The sequence below is a fragment of the Phaethon lepturus genome, unplaced genomic scaffold (genome assembly GCF_000687285.1).
Source record: "Phaethon lepturus isolate BGI_N335 unplaced genomic scaffold, ASM68728v1 scaffold23653, whole genome shotgun sequence".
Classification (NCBI taxonomy): Eukaryota; Metazoa; Chordata; class Aves; order Phaethontiformes; family Phaethontidae; genus Phaethon; species Phaethon lepturus.
In genome coordinates, this window is record NW_010530045.1 from 1,376 (window position 1) to 17,006 (window position 15,631).

The following is a 15,631-nucleotide window of genomic DNA, read 5'->3' on the forward strand; positions in this document are numbered from 1 at the left end:
TACAGAAGATCTCGTATTTGAATCTCAAATGGCAAGAACACAGTTTTGTGCCAGCTTCTACTTCAGTGTTTAGCTCATTTGCACATGGAAAGCACATGCTGCAGAAGTTACATCTAACCAGAGCAATTTTTAATGAACACATTTATCTGAGGTTAAGAAGCAAGACAGTATGGCTTAGTTACACTACATATAGTAAATGCTACAACTGTGTAAAGAGGTAACAAAACCTGCCCTCTTCTGCACCTGTATTAAGTGTAAACTTTCAGAACTTTAGGAAACATTACAAACTACAATTCTTTTCTGGTTAAGTAACCAGAGATGATTTGAGGGCTTTAAAAAACAGTCTTAAAATCTATGAAAACGTTAACAGGTTTAAAAAAACTTTTTAGTGTTTGTAGGATTATAACTTTGGTGCTCAGGTTTAGCAAATCAGTGTATTGCCTGTAATCAGCCTCATCAAAACAGATGTTCTATAATGAAAAATATTAATTCCATTTTCAATGGTAAACTTGCAGGATCTGACATTCCACCATGAATCACAGGAACCAGAGCACTGTCCAATTCATTCAGATAGTTCTGTGGGAGAAGGTGACCTCCAGATCCAGCTAAGTATTCAACCTAGAAGAAAACACATTCAGGTCAATATTAACACTTCTTGTATTAACAAGACAACACAGAAATGTAGTATCTTGGTAAAAGAATATTTCAGCTGGCATGAAGTGACAAAATAACATTTGAACATTGGCAACTGGATAGGTTTTGAGATCAATCATAACAGCTTTGGCTTGCCCTTGTGAAGCATGCAACATCCTCTGTGTCCCAGACTGCTTCAGTCCCGTGTCCAAGAGTGATTTGATTATATCCTAGTATCACAGTTATTACTAGATTAATTTCAAAATATACTACTGAAAACTGAATTTTCAGGACTGTTATTTTCAGCTTCTCTGAAAAAAGATAATGAAGTGTAACACAGAACACATCCAGAGGCAAGGAATGGAACTGTTTAACAGTTTTATAACCTTTTGAGGGGCATCACATGCTGGATGGCCTTGCCTTCCCTCTCTTCTATCCTCAGCTGGGCAGACCTGTCCTCTCTGCTGTACAAATTTTGGTGCAAATATCCCTTACTGAACTACGTTAGGGAGCAAAACCAGCAGAAAATGACAAACTTCAAGAAAAGCATCAGAAAATGAGTTCTATGATTCTCTAAATTGACTCACCTTGGAGGCAGATGAGTGCAAAAGAGAACTAGGGAAGGAACTGATAGCTTACTGCAAGCAGCTACTGGGGAATTTGGGCAGAATAAGTAAGTAGGACTATTCCTTGCAAGAAAAACTAGTCATTAAGACAGCTTCTTCATGAAGTTTCATCCTCAGTCTGGGTCTGGGGTAGGGCAAAAAACTACAAATATTCAGAAAGAGGTCCAACGTCTTTACAAGAAAGAGATTTCAGCTGAAATGGAGCGTCTACAATAGAACTTGAAAGATTACCATATCTGAGTCAATAGAAACTCTTAGGCCTATCTTATTCATCCCATTATTTTTCAGGGTTTTAAGGTGTGGGCAAAGAGCAGTACTGCAGGCAACAGCAATCTCCTTAGCAAACTGGTGAGGAATGGGACTGGACAGTTCATGGTCCTTTAGAAAACAGTATACCTGAAATTACAGAAGAGAGTAATGACAGTCAGCAGTCTGGTTGTATTACAAAGTAAGGAAAAGAGTAATTCAGTATACACATAATGCAGAACACAGCAAGCTATAATGCTTATTTAGTGGCAAAGTATTCTCCTATTTCATCTATTCAATCAAAACATTTGAGTGACCATGGTATATAGTTACCAATGCTAACAAAGTATTATTAGGGGAGAAAAATGAAAAGTGTATAAACTTAGAGCTATAGAGAACATTCTGCATATCAGTATGGCTGTACATCAAATAAGTTAGCTTCTTTAGTAGTATTACTTAGTATGGTCACTTTAGCACTTAACTACTCTAAAAAGTAGTAAAAAGGCTCAAGAACAATTTAATTTACTAACTTCGGTACACTTCATAACTTGTCCCTCTCTTTCCAAGACTCTGCCTTGTGGTACTTTTTCAGTCTGAGCTCCTTCCATTGATTTTCCATCGACTGGGCTTAAAACTCTATGGAAGAATTTATTAATAGATATAGTTAATAATTAATAATTAAAGTAACAGTTTATTATTTAGATTGAATAACTTGTATGAAATAATGTTTAGCCATTCTTAAAGGCTACTTGAACAGCTTTACAACAACATGTAACACAGGACTTGCATCACAAAAACACAGATGGTACAAAAAGAAATATCCTAAATAGGGAACAAACAACACTTACTCAATAAAAACTGAATCTTACAGGTTTAAGAGGCTATAAACCATCTCAGTAAAGCCCCCGTTTGTCCTAATGGGTCAGAGAAGCCACAAAAAAAGTCATGCCAAGTCAAGCCTATGGCCTGAGAAACAGCTTAGGATGAAACAAGTTTTGAGTTAGTGATGTGTAACTAAAGTTTGAAGCTACACAAATAAGCATCCGAATCACATCAAATAAAGATGTCTGACATCTCTCTTCACTTTGTTGAATGCTGGGATTTCCAAGCAGTGAATGGCCAAGGGCAGTCCTATACACTTCCAAGCCTCCCCCTCACTTCCAGACAAGGAAGCTTAAAGGCATTAATTGCATCCTCACATAAACTGATTACTGATTGATAGAGGACTTTCAAAAGAAACTGAGAGTTTACTAACCCTCATACATGACTAACACTTTTCCTGACAACCTCCCGAGCACAGAATACTGTATTAATTTTGATAAATACAGGCAAAATTGTGCTGTTAGTGACATCTAGAGGATTGCAGGTAGTTTACCTCAGGTTTTAGCTCAAGTACTTTCTTTCAATAAAAATATCATAGATTAATTTCACGAAATTAAAGGTGGATATTTGAAAATCAGAAACAAGCATTCTCTAAGATGTTTTTCTTCGGTAATATAGTTACCCTTTGTTTGTTTTTTCTTCATTTTCTACCCAGCAAATATCTACATATTCTTTTATGTCTCCTGTATCCATTTTGCCACAAGTTATTTTGAAGTCCTTCTTGTCTCTTAATGCCTGACGTAGGCTTTCCATCGTTTCTGGTGTTATTTGTACCATTAGTCCATCTAGAAGAAAACCAGTTAAAATTCCAACTTATCTGTAGAAAGACTAGCACAGCTTTTTAGTAGAATCTTGGCTTAAATTCTAGTGGGACCAAACCTCTCCTACAGCTTCTTCATAAATGTGTATCAAATGGACTCCATCCCCCAACTACAGCATTAAATGTTACATGACAGAGGAAGTAATGAAAACCTTTCTCGTCAACAGACCCAAGACTAAAAGATCAACCTTAGACTAATCTTTTAAGTTTTTTGTATTTATGTGTCAATATAAGTATTTCATCAATACAGCAATGAAAATGGTTCCAGATACAGGCAGCTGTAAAGGAAAGACTTGCACTGACTAAAGCATAGAGTTAAAACTTGTTTTAAGATGTGAACCAGCATGTATTTTTTATACAGTACTTGTTTGCAACAGGTGTTCTACAAAGTTAAAAATCCTGAAAAGAAAGAAGTTTATCTTCCCAAGGAATAAAAATCTTGCACAAGACTGCTGCTATTTTTAATTTATTTTTAAGTTCTCTTCATAAAAAACACATAGGATAAAATTCTTACCTTCAACTATACTGGATTTAGCTAAAAATCCTGAAGATGTTTTTAAGGCTCCATTAAACACCACAAAACTTGCACCTGTAACTAGAAAAAGTAGGAACAAAGCCAGTACCACTTCGTATCACTCAAGTTTGTCATTACTAACATTTAACTTGCATTCCCTTTTAAAAAGGCAGGCCAGAGAAGGTACTACTATACTGAAAATGCTAATAGAAATCCCTTACTGACAGGATGATATGAAACATAACTCTCTAAAGAGAAAATATTTTTTTCCAATCAGACCTTGGGAAAAAAGACCAGCTTTGTTAACTTATTTTGTGAGTGCACACGGTATCCTTAAGATATTGCTGTCAAGCCAACACAGGCAAGCCACAACACCCTCTGTATACAAAGAAAAGATGACATTGAAGAGACAGTGGTGTGGGCTTTTTTTTTCCCCCATTTGTGTGTTTCTTTCCTTTAAAACAGACATGCCACTCAACTTCTGAACTTATTTACAGAAGATATGCCTGAATTTTAGAAAAGCAACTGAAAGAAAAAGACGACTAAGTGAACTCCCATGCTACAAGCCTTCGCATACATTTATTAGTTACAAAGAGTGCTTCAAACAAAAAGACACTAAGCATCTATGCTTAATGAAGCATGGAACATCATTTCCAGGGAGACCTTACTGCAGCCTTCCAGTACTTAAAGGGGGCCTGTAAGAAACATCAGACAGACTTGTTCGCAGGGCCTGTTGTGACAGGGGAAGGGGTAATGGTTTTAAACTAAATGACAGCAGATTCAGACTAGATCTAAGGAAGAAAGTTTTGACAATGAAGGTGATGAAGCCCTGGCCCAGGTTGCCCAGAGAGGTGGCATATACCCCATCCCTGGAAACATTCCAGGTCAGGTTAGACAAGGCTCTGAGCAACCTGCTGTAGTTGAAGATGTCCCTGCTCACTGCAGGGGGGGTTGGACTAGATGGCCTTGAAAGGTCCCTTCCAACGCAAAGATTCTATGATTTCAAGTGTACACCACAGATGGTAGGAGTACAGCCCTATCAATCTGGAATTCCCCCCAACCAAACAGCCTTGTAGAAAAGCATGACTGAGACACACTGCCATGCTGCACAGCTGTATTACTTTCAGAAGTTAAAGGCATCTCTGCACTGTCCTCTGTACAGGTGGTTCTAGGAGTTTGCTAGGTGTTGTATAGATGTACTCACTCTTACCATATTTCCATACAGTCAATACTATTTGTTTACATATTTTCCTGGTTTCAGCCAGGATAGAGTTAGTTTTCTTCACAGAAGCTAGTGTGAGGCTATGTTTTGGATTTGGGATAAGAAAAATGTTGATAAGGTGCTGATGTTTTGAGCTGTTGCTAAGTAGTCAAGGACAGTGCAGCTTCTCGTGCTGGCCTGCCAGCAAGAAGGCTGGGGGTGCACAGGGAGCTGGGAGGGGACACAGCCAGGACACCTGACCCAGGCTGGCCAAAGGGGTATTCCATACCATACGACGTCATGCCCAGTACATAAACTGGAGTTGGCCGAGGGGTGGGAATCGCTGCTTGGGGACAGGCCGGGTGGTGAGCAATTGCTGTATTGGACATCACTTGTTCTTGTACATTCCTTTGTCGGTATTATTGTTGTTGTCATTGTTGTTTCCTTCTCTCTTGCTGTCCTATTAAACTGTTTTTATCTCAACCCACAAGGTTTTTTTCCCCAATTCTCTCCCCAATCCCACTGAGGGAGGGGGGAGTGAGCGAGCAGCTGCATGGTGCTTAGTTGCCAGCTGGGACTAAACCAACAGCCCATATGTAAATATATTGCCCAATTCACACTAATAATAAATTTAGATTTTAAAATATGTAGAGAATCTGATTATGTCTGAAAACATAAGCTGTATTCAAAAATTCTGGAAACAAACAAACAGAAAGTATTAATCTCCATTTAATAGAGTATTTGTAAGGGTACCCAAGTGTTGATATAAAATGAAAATTAAATGTTGCTGGTTAAATTACTTTGCGGCTTGAACGCTGAACTTTGTCTCAACTTACTGGGAATACGTATTTTCCTTACAGCCTAAAAGGGAACTTACATTTCTGCTCTAGAAATGCGATTTTTCTCCACAAGCCAAACTAAACAGCTTACCTTTCCTAGGATGTCCAGTAGCACTGATTGCTTGTGTGTGATAGAGGCCATGCTTATTCTGCACACACACTAAGTGAGAATCTGCTTCAGTATTAAAACTTGCTCCGATACTAATTACATGTTCATTAGAAGAATTTATCACCTTCATTACCTGTCAATACAAAATTTGTCATTAAACTGACAAATATCTTTATGGAGCATTCATTTAAAATACATCAGAAAAATTCAGCGCTCAAAACAAATCCCAGGAATCATTCACTTAGCCAATTCCAGAGAGTGTGAACACCACAATTTGCCATGACTAGCTGGAGGGACACTAAGCATGATCAAAAACCTTACTTCAGTAGAGAGATGAGTAAGTCTGCATACCTCTGGACAAAGCAGAATATCAGAGTTGTAGCAGTTTTGTTGGTCTTAAAGTTAAAATACACATTAAGCCTCATGCAGTTTGGGGTTTTTTTGTTTGTTAAAGTTAAAATAAAAAAATCGTAATAAAAGCTACACCAGCAAGACAGACTTTTTTTAAAGTTCTAAGCAAAACACTGCCATCAGGAAGTGTAAGAGGGATTCCTTGAAAATACATGCTGAAAGATTTTGTAGAAAATGCTGATTTTTCAGCATTTAACAGTTATCACTGCTCAACTTCACTCATCATTATCCACCTTTCAACATATCCAGGAAGAAGGAAATGTGCGTCCAGATAATTTCATGTTCTCCTGCTCTCCCTATCACATGCTTATTCAGTTCAAAGTTCAGAGAGTCTACTGCACAGCAAATAATAGCAGCTCTCTAGGTTGCTCTGTTAAGTGGAGAATTCTCTTGAACTGCCTGGAAACTGATTACAGAATAAAAACATCACAGTCTCTAAAAAAAGAGGAGAGAGGAGAGGGTGGTTCTTGAAGAGCACATGTTAAAGGTGTGACTGGTATCATATGAAAAATGAAGACTAAAGCAGTTTGGCTTAGACAGCTAATCAAGATGGTTTCACTCACCTCATTATACTTCCTTAGGGGTATTTTAATACAACTTCTACCCATTTCCACATGAACAAACAGGTTGTCTATGGTATGCAGAGTATACTGGTAATTTCTAAGGTCCTATAACAGACAGTTTTTATGTTAGCAGTCAATTAAGTATCACTTTCTTACCTTTAACAACAAATACTCCCTAGGTAAAGTACTTTACATACATCTCTAAAACTTCTAAAGAGTACTGACACTAAGGGAAGCTAAAGACTTAGTGATAACTTTTTTCCTACCGTGGTGTACGTTAAGGGTACCTTAACAAACATATAAACAAATTTATAGCACTGACAAGGTAGCTGTAACTATTTACCAGTGGGTTATTTAGACTATGGCTAGTTTATGCACATTAGGCTCTTGCAGTGTTTTACATAACAAAATACTGCAACACTCTCCCTCCTCTGACAGAAAAGCAAAGCATGGAAGCCACCATCTAGATTAGTTTGTTTCCAGACTCACACCCTGTCTCCTACAGCTCTAATTTCTTGAGTTATAGCTTGAATACTGCACTGTTCCTTATACCATTCTCTGACAGAAGTTACCATCCTTCATCTCAGCTACTTCAGCAGAATTTTCCTATTGTGTTTTATTCCAGAAGAACAACATTAGGTATAAAATTGTCTCATTTGCCTTTACCAACTCAGCTGAAGAAAGGTTAGAAAAGGCTCTTGCCACTGTCTGAGCCAGGTAATCAGCATCGTCCTCAATCAGCACAGCTGTAGCAAGGAGGATAGTTATGAACACATCTCACTGCATTGCAAGCTTCAACAGAGCTGGCACTGTTTTAGCAATATTAAGGATATACATCACAGGTGCCCTTCGCCTCCATCATTTACCACTACTTCAGTCACATGTGTGGTGCTAGATTTTATATGATCTCTAATTGAGGATTTGCACCACATGTAGTTAAAAACATAACACCAAGAGAACATTTTGCTGTCATCTTACAATGATTAAAACTCCCACTGCATCAAAAGAGGTGGTCCTGCCAAGAAGCACATATTCCCACTGCCTGCTTCAAGCTGACACTACAAACAGCAGCTTTGGAGAATCAGAGTAACTCTAATCCAGCTGAAAATGAACTCCATAGAAGCCCCCTTCATCAGGACCACAACATTAAGATTCCTCAAAGTCTGAAGATCCAGTTCCACACTGGTACTGGGACTTCACCAATCAGGAAAGGAGCTGGCTAATGGAATTAAAGTATAAGTTTCCTCCATTCTTCAGATGGTGTAACTCCTCTGATTGATTCCTTATGTAATGACATGGACATCAACAGTAGCAAAAAGGCCAAGCGCTGGCTCATGCACTTGGGTCATAACAACCCCACGCAGTGCTACAGGCTTGAGGAGGAGTGGCTGGAGAGCTGCCTGGCAGAAAAGGACCTGGGGGTGCTGGTTGACAGCCGGCTGAGTATGAGCCGGCAGTGTGTCCAGGTGACCAAGAAGGCCAACAGCATGCTGGCCTGTATCAGCAATAGTGTGGCCAGCAGGAGCAGGGAAGTGATCGTGCCCCTGTACTCGGCACTGGTGAGGCCACACCTCAAATCCTGTGTTCAGTTTTGGGCCTCTCGCTACAAGAAGGATGTTGAGGTGCTGGAGCATGTCCAGAGAAGGGCAACGAAGCTGGTGAGGGGTCTGGAGCACAAGTCTTATAAGGAGCAGCTGAGGGAACTGGGGGTGTTCAGTCTGGAGAAGAGGAGGCTGAGGGGAGACCTTCTCGCTCTCTACAACTACCTGAAAGGGGGTTGTGGTGAGGTGGATGTTGGTCTCTTCTCCCAAGTAACTAGCGATAGGACAAGAGGAAATGGCCTCAGGTTGTGCCAGGGGAGGTTTACACTAGATATTAGGGAAAATTTCTTCACCAAGAGAGTGGTCAGGCATTGGCACAGGCTGCCCAGGGAAGTGGTGGAGTCACCATCACTGGAAGTGTTCAAAAAATGCGTGGATGTGGCACTTTGGGGCACGGTTTAGTGGGCATGGGTGCGCTGGATGAGCGGTTGGACTTGATGATCTTAAAGGTCTTTTCTAACCTTAATGATTCTGTGAAAAAGCAAAGAGCAGCCTAAGACTGGAGTTTCATCTCAGCTGTAACAGTGTCTAGACTCTTAAGAGAGGGTTTAGTGATCACCTAAATAATACGTGCAATTGTCTCCACATTACAGCATTTTTCATCACAATATTACAGATTAAGTTCTATCTACGTATTAGAAAAAGGTCACTGGTCAGGAATATATGCTTATGGACGTTTAAAACAAATTATTTGAGTAACAGAGGAAAAAACTTGCTCAGGGAATGGCATAAATTCTAGGCTTGACTTACTCTGATGATTTTGCCAAAACCTAAAGTTCTTCATGTAAGGGAGTCAGACTGGTTAATCGTGGTAATGTTATGTTTGTGTGGCAAAGTAATTAATGGAAGAGTTAGACCACAGCATCTGCCTGTCAACTCTTCAGATGCAAAAAATGTTGAAGACAAGACTAGAATTCCTGCACCACACCAATGCTTGGAAGAGAAAAAAATGCAACTGAACAATGATTACTACCAGCTTCAATGTAAATGTTAACATTTTTTTCATTCATTTAAAGCCATTTCTTACTACCAGAACTAATGTGTAACAATATAACATGAAAGATAGCTTTCCTAAATCATGTATAAATACTCTTTGCTAAGAAAGTTTCAAGTCAGGTATGAAGAAGAAAAATATTAGCCCTTTGCAAAAAACACCTCTTTCAAGAATCAGAGTTTTGAGGACATTTTATATGATCTAAATTACAATGGGATGGGATGAGAATAAAACATTTACTCACAACAAGTAGATTCATAATTGTATGTCCTATCTCTCCAAAGAGTGGCTTCCGGTGCCTGAAACTTACTAAAGGAGCTGGATATGCTAAAGGTGGGGGAAGAGAAAAAGGGTCATATTTACCTATCAACAACTGTTCAGACTTGCTAATCAAGTATTTATTTTTATTTGCAGCTATAGCCTATGTTTCATAACCTCAGTATCTGACCAGTAAAGGAACTAGAGCCCCTGTCTGATTCTCTCTTACAGGCTGTCCTTCAGTACACTGCATGGTTTCCCCACCCACATTTAAACCCTACTGCAATGTCACTGCATGGAGTCACTCTCCTAGTGGCAGTAATTTTGTAGCAGAGACTCATTGCTGCTTTCATATACTTTGTCAGCTATGTTTCTTGCAGTAGGTGATCTGGACAAACATCCTGGGTTCAGTCTTTGGGTCACCAGCTGTGGGAGGAGTTGTGAGGCTTATTAGTTGCTTGAATAAGAATGCCATACAGGTTAACATCTACTTTTACATTAATGCTGTAATACAAAGTGAAGTACCACTCAGTACTGATAAGCAAGAGGGAGTGAATTACGCTGTTCACACATGCTTTAAAGTCCCATGACTGCAATGGGAAACAGATTTAGATGGAAATTAGCAAAGGCAATGAGATGTAGGAGACTATGAACCACAATGTGAAGCCATTTGAAAACAAAACAAGTAGCATAGCAAAGTAAGGACTGTGAGGTCAAAGACACAAAATTGTTGGGGGGTGGGGGGGAGAAGACAAGAATGACAAAGAAGCTATCACCATTGTCAACACATGGACAGAAGCCTGGCCAGTAGAAATCTGCTATTGACTCAAGAAATCCATGAACAAGCGAGTGATACACATTTATGGACATGCAGCTTCTAGAATGGTAGGCTTATTTATCAAAAATGCATTCAGGTCAGGAAAGTTGTGTATGATAAATTTTTTAAATACAGTCCACTTAAGGAACTCCTGCATGCTGCACTTTATCTGAACTACTGCTCTCTAAATCATAAGCAGCAATGTAACAGAAAACAAAACAGCACCTGTGTCACAAAATTAAATGTCTGCATTATTCAAGGAAGTACACAAGCAACTCCAGAAGGCGTGTAGGACAGTATCTACCTTCAGGTCTTGCTCAAGTTAGCTTTATCTGATCTTCAAGGCAAAAGGACCCTGCATAAACACTTTCCTTTGGTGAGCCTAGAGCAGAGTCCACATAAATCTCATTGGAAGAGCAGAAAATGCTCACATCAGCCTGCAACAGACTGTGGAAGCTGGTTCCCACATGGAGGCTGTGTGATTGCACATTTACATGCTCTCCATCCACCTCACTTTGAAAGAATGCCTCCTGCATTTTTACAGGCCTAGAGATTTCAAATGTAATGATAACTTACTAATTAATACAAGTAATTAATACCTTTATGCATTTTATGAAGCAGTAATGTTTTGCCAATATACTCAATTCGAGTAATTTAATTCATTGTGAACTTCACTTCAAACCCTTCTCATATGACAACAGAAGTCAAGCATTGATAGTTTACTACTACCAGTTTTCATTTCTTAGCCTTCTCTAAGAGAAAAAAAAAGAAGTCGTGCAGCACAATGTGAGTTCCCAAGTTTCTCAATAGGTGGCTTCCCACATATGAAACTTCTGTCTTACACAAGTGTAATATAAAATACTGAAAAGATGATTTTAAATAATATTTTCCTTGTCTAAAAAACTTTTATCTTCCAAATGGAATTTTATATTTACACTGCTATTAAAAGTGTTAAAACTTACCCCCATATTCTGCTCCCAGTCTCAACATTAAACGGATTGGAAAAACTTTTGCCCAGGGTATTTCCAGCTTATGGATGAGAATGCCACAAAGAAAGGGGTTATCTGGTAGAATTTGATCATCAAGCTTCTGAAAAGTTGGTGAAACAAACAGGAATCCTCCATGCTCTTTGTTACTGAGAAAGTTTTCAGTAAAAGTAATGTTTTCCATGTTTCTTATTAACCTTCCTGTAGAAAGAGGGACAGACAGTCTTTGCACGTCTGGAGAACTAACACCTTAGTGTCAAGAAAACTACTCTAACCCATGGTCTCCTACAGACTTGTGAGATACACCGTATGGCTTACATCTTCCTGAAAGTCTGGTAGACATCTAAACCCATAGACCAAGTGCTCTGTATTTATTAACTAAATGAACTAGAATATGAAACAAGTTTTTACCAAAAAAACAAAAACCCTGAAGTGCATAATATTCTAGCACACACCAATTGATGAACTTTGATTAACAAACCTCAAATATTTATATACATAGGAGTATTGTACTTCTACAAATGAAGTTCCAGATGTCCTAAACTCAACGACTTATAGCCAGAATCTCCAACACGACTGAAGAACAAGAAAAAACCCTGCAAATAGCATGTTTACAGAAGCGTGTGAAACAAAGAAACTTAATTTTTTTCCTTTCTGTTGTTTATTTAGAACCCAAGGCTAAGACTGCAAGGTTTTTCAGCAAAATCATTATACCTACAAATACTTTAAGAAAAATTACATGTCAACTTCCAGCTTTGAAGATCAGCAAGAAGATTATTATAAAGTAAAAAGTTAAGACATTAAAATTACATACCTTTCATTGCATCCTTATAGATATCAATAAATAATCTGAATATTTCACTGGGAAAAATCTCTTCATCTGGCAAGCACTGCAACAGAATGATAATTTCTGCCTGGCCCAAACCATGTAGTCCATTTGTTGAAAAGTACCAGCACTTTTCTGAAGAATCTTTAATTAAAAAGATAGATACTACAGTAGAGTTGTTTCACAGTCAGAAAAAGAAAGCTGGATTTAATGGAAAAGAAAATGCGCACTACTTACAAGTTATTAGCTTGACATTTACAAGCAAATTTGCATTAAGGATAAAAGTTAATGGATTAGGACCTCCTTCCACAAGAAGCAAGGTGACATGTTGACGAGATGGATGTTCTTCCACTGGAGGATCTAAATAAATTTAACACCCAATTTAGTTCAACATGATAGCCAACTACCTAAAACATGAAGTACACACCACAGCACATGAAAGACTGTCCCATCCTCCTATCTCAAGAGGGTGGTAATTATTCTCAAACTTAGAATAGCTGTAGATCAACCAATTAAGAGCTTACCCTAAGATTCAAGTAATGTATAAAAATACAGCAGTTAACTTGTAACAAAGATACAAACTAGGGATACCATTCATTTGGTAATTACTCTCTAATTTTGTATGCTGTCTCCTCATCCATATACTGGTACTGTTAGTTACCATCAATGAGCACAGTCACTACTACCATGCATTTAAGTGATGAAGTATTCTTTTCATAACATACTGATCTTGTTAATAATGAGCATTCATTTATCCAACAATCCAATGTGCACCAAATAAATGACAGATTAGAACTGTATTAAAATAGAAATTATATACACACACAAGTTCATATTTAGAAAGCTTGCATCAGGTGATTAAATATTAACAATTTTCTCAAATTTTACCTTTTCCTTTTTCATTCACTGCAAGCAAGAGTGGCGGCAGTTTATCATCATCAGGAACAAGGCTGGTCTCTCTAGGAACATAGTTTTCAACCCCACATAGTGCTCTGTAACTTGAAGGACTCACAGGCATATCACTTGTAGTCTGATCAACTGAACTGGAACTAGTCTTCTCAGCTTCTGCAGTAGGAGAACGCTCTTTATTTTCTGCAGTTAGAGATTTATAACTATGTACCACCTCACTCTGGCCTGGAACAGCCTGCTGTGCATCATCCGATGAAACAGCAGGACATAATTCCTCCATTCCTGTAATAATTTCCTCCTTAGGTTTTGAATTTACACCGGTTAACATCTCATCTTCCTCTGGGTTTGCAGCCTATGAGGAAGAAAAAAAGTCTACACTCTAGTCTCACAACAAACTAAACTTTCATTACTAACATTCTAGAAGCAAAAAGAGAAAGAAATTTATCACAAATACTGAGAACGCATTTTCTCTAAATAAGACGGACACCAAATCTCTCCTGGATCTTTCTTTCCCCCACTTCCCATTTTCAGTAGATGAAGATACATCAATTTGTTCAACAACACAAAAATCCTATCAGAGCGCTGCAGATTAGTCGTTTTAGCATACAACAGTCAGATGTAACACAATCAAGAATAAACCAAGTACCCCTTCAGGAATCTGTTTAGTATTACTGTTTCCCCACTCATAGGTAATGAATATTGTCATCATTGTAATCTGCCATCACTGGGATCAGCAGCAGCGCTGTAAGTGTATTACTACTTCTACATTATATACTAATAGCTGAGTCTAGCATTTTACAGCCTGATTCATTCCTAGTTTGGAGTCAAACTGCTCCGCCAGTGAAATGGATATGACAAGCTATGAGCATAGGCACATCAGGATATCAGCTGTCATAAAATCCCAAACAAATTATAAGGTGTGCTGTCGTCTTTGAAATTTGTTAGACTTGCATCCTATCTCAACAGGGAAGGCTTTGCATTGCAACAAGAAAAAAAACCTAACAACTTTATGCTTGCCCTGTAACAGTTCTCCTGGTATGCCATCGGCTTCCTGCAAATCCCGTGTTTAGACAATACACGTCAGAAAGAAAAAAAAAGACACCAATCCCAAAAATAACACCACCAGCCCACACACAGACAAAAAGATTACTAAATTGGTCTTTAATCAACTTCTTCCTCAAGAATTTGCCTGCTGGTGATTCCTGTCATTTTGTACTTCTGACGTTAACAGTATCCTGTGGCAGCATGTTTAGGATTCTGTGTTACCTAGTAAAGTACATCCTTTGGTTTAGAGATGCAGTATGATGGTTTTGTTTGAGCTTATAAAGCTGCATACAAGAGCCATCAACTAATTGTTTCCTACTCACTTTGTCCATGCTGCTTTTAATTTTAGACATTGCTTATCTTTTGCACGTGAAAATATCCTACTCAAAAAAAAGGAAGACAGGCTATGCCTTTTGATTACTGCAACTTTCTGGAGTTTTCCCTTGTTCAAGGGAAGTCACATTTACTGTTATCCACTCTTCATGAATTAAGGCAGATTTACATGCTATACACCTGGTAACTGTTCAGATCATCCATATACAAATAACAACAACCTGGTCTGGTCCTTAGCTTTACTAACTTGTTTTAAAAACTCCTGAAACCTGTTAGAATCATAGAATTTATGTTATCACTTGAGGCACTGCTTCAGAGCTATGTTTTATTTTAAAAAGGCTCCATCTAAGGGATCTCTCCAAATCTCTACAAAGCAAACTTAGACCACTTCTTTGGACTTTTCTTGTCAAGTACAACTAGTTCAACACTGTGAATATGATCTATTATAAAAAAAGCCAGTCCCCCTCTCAGTTCAAAATTAGGTCACATTAGAAGCAATACATAATTTTGCTGTGCCCTATAACATAGTATTCTAGGGCATTAAGCAGCTTCTGGTTAGTCTAATCTAAGAGGCAAACTATAGCAAGCCACTGGGAAAAAACCCACAAACTTCTACTATAAGCATGTTGTTAGTGACAGGTTTCAGAACTATGGCTGAGGTTACCTTCATAAAAGTAGTTAATCAAAGGCTGTCTAGAAAAAAAAAATCTGTTTTGGAAAATTTTCTGCCATAACATTTCTAAAGTTCACATACACCCCAAAGCAATCATGGTTTCCTTTGAAGTATGGTCTACAAAATATGTCAATCCAACTTCACAGCCACCCCAAAAAAATAATAAAATATTGGCTCAGATTCCAAAAGCTGTGAATAAAGAGTTGTATTATGGCATGTAAGGGTATCAGTATCAAGCAAAGGTACTTGAAGAGGTAATTCATGCACTACACACACTTCTTAATTCATACCATATGCATCTCCGGCAAGTCAGGGTTTACTGGACTTAAGTCCTGTGACGACCTCT

At 38.4% G+C, this 15,631-nt stretch overlaps 1 protein-coding gene across 1 annotated transcript in view; it reads right to left on the reverse strand.

Moving 5' to 3' along the window:
- Positions 1 to 456: 456 nt before the first annotated feature.
- Positions 457 to 15,631, reverse strand: part of ZFYVE16 (zinc finger, FYVE domain containing 16) — a 22,794-nt gene continuing 7,619 nt past the window's right edge. The window contains exons 5-17 of the mRNA XM_010284157.1: positions 15,576 to 15,631; positions 13,215 to 13,587; positions 12,564 to 12,686; positions 12,315 to 12,470; positions 11,477 to 11,701; positions 9,684 to 9,766; positions 6,845 to 6,949; positions 5,853 to 6,003; positions 3,722 to 3,802; positions 3,010 to 3,172; positions 2,036 to 2,141; positions 1,491 to 1,655; positions 457 to 618 (exon numbers count right to left, since the gene is read on the reverse strand). The exon at positions 15,576 to 15,631 is cut by the window's right edge and continues 114 nt beyond it. Of these exons, the coding sequence (XP_010282459.1) occupies positions 457 to 618; positions 1,491 to 1,655; positions 2,036 to 2,141; positions 3,010 to 3,172; positions 3,722 to 3,802; positions 5,853 to 6,003; positions 6,845 to 6,949; positions 9,684 to 9,766; positions 11,477 to 11,701; positions 12,315 to 12,470; positions 12,564 to 12,686; positions 13,215 to 13,587; positions 15,576 to 15,631 (1,949 nt within the window). The remainder of the gene's footprint in view (positions 619 to 1,490; positions 1,656 to 2,035; positions 2,142 to 3,009; positions 3,173 to 3,721; positions 3,803 to 5,852; positions 6,004 to 6,844; positions 6,950 to 9,683; positions 9,767 to 11,476; positions 11,702 to 12,314; positions 12,471 to 12,563; positions 12,687 to 13,214; positions 13,588 to 15,575) is intronic.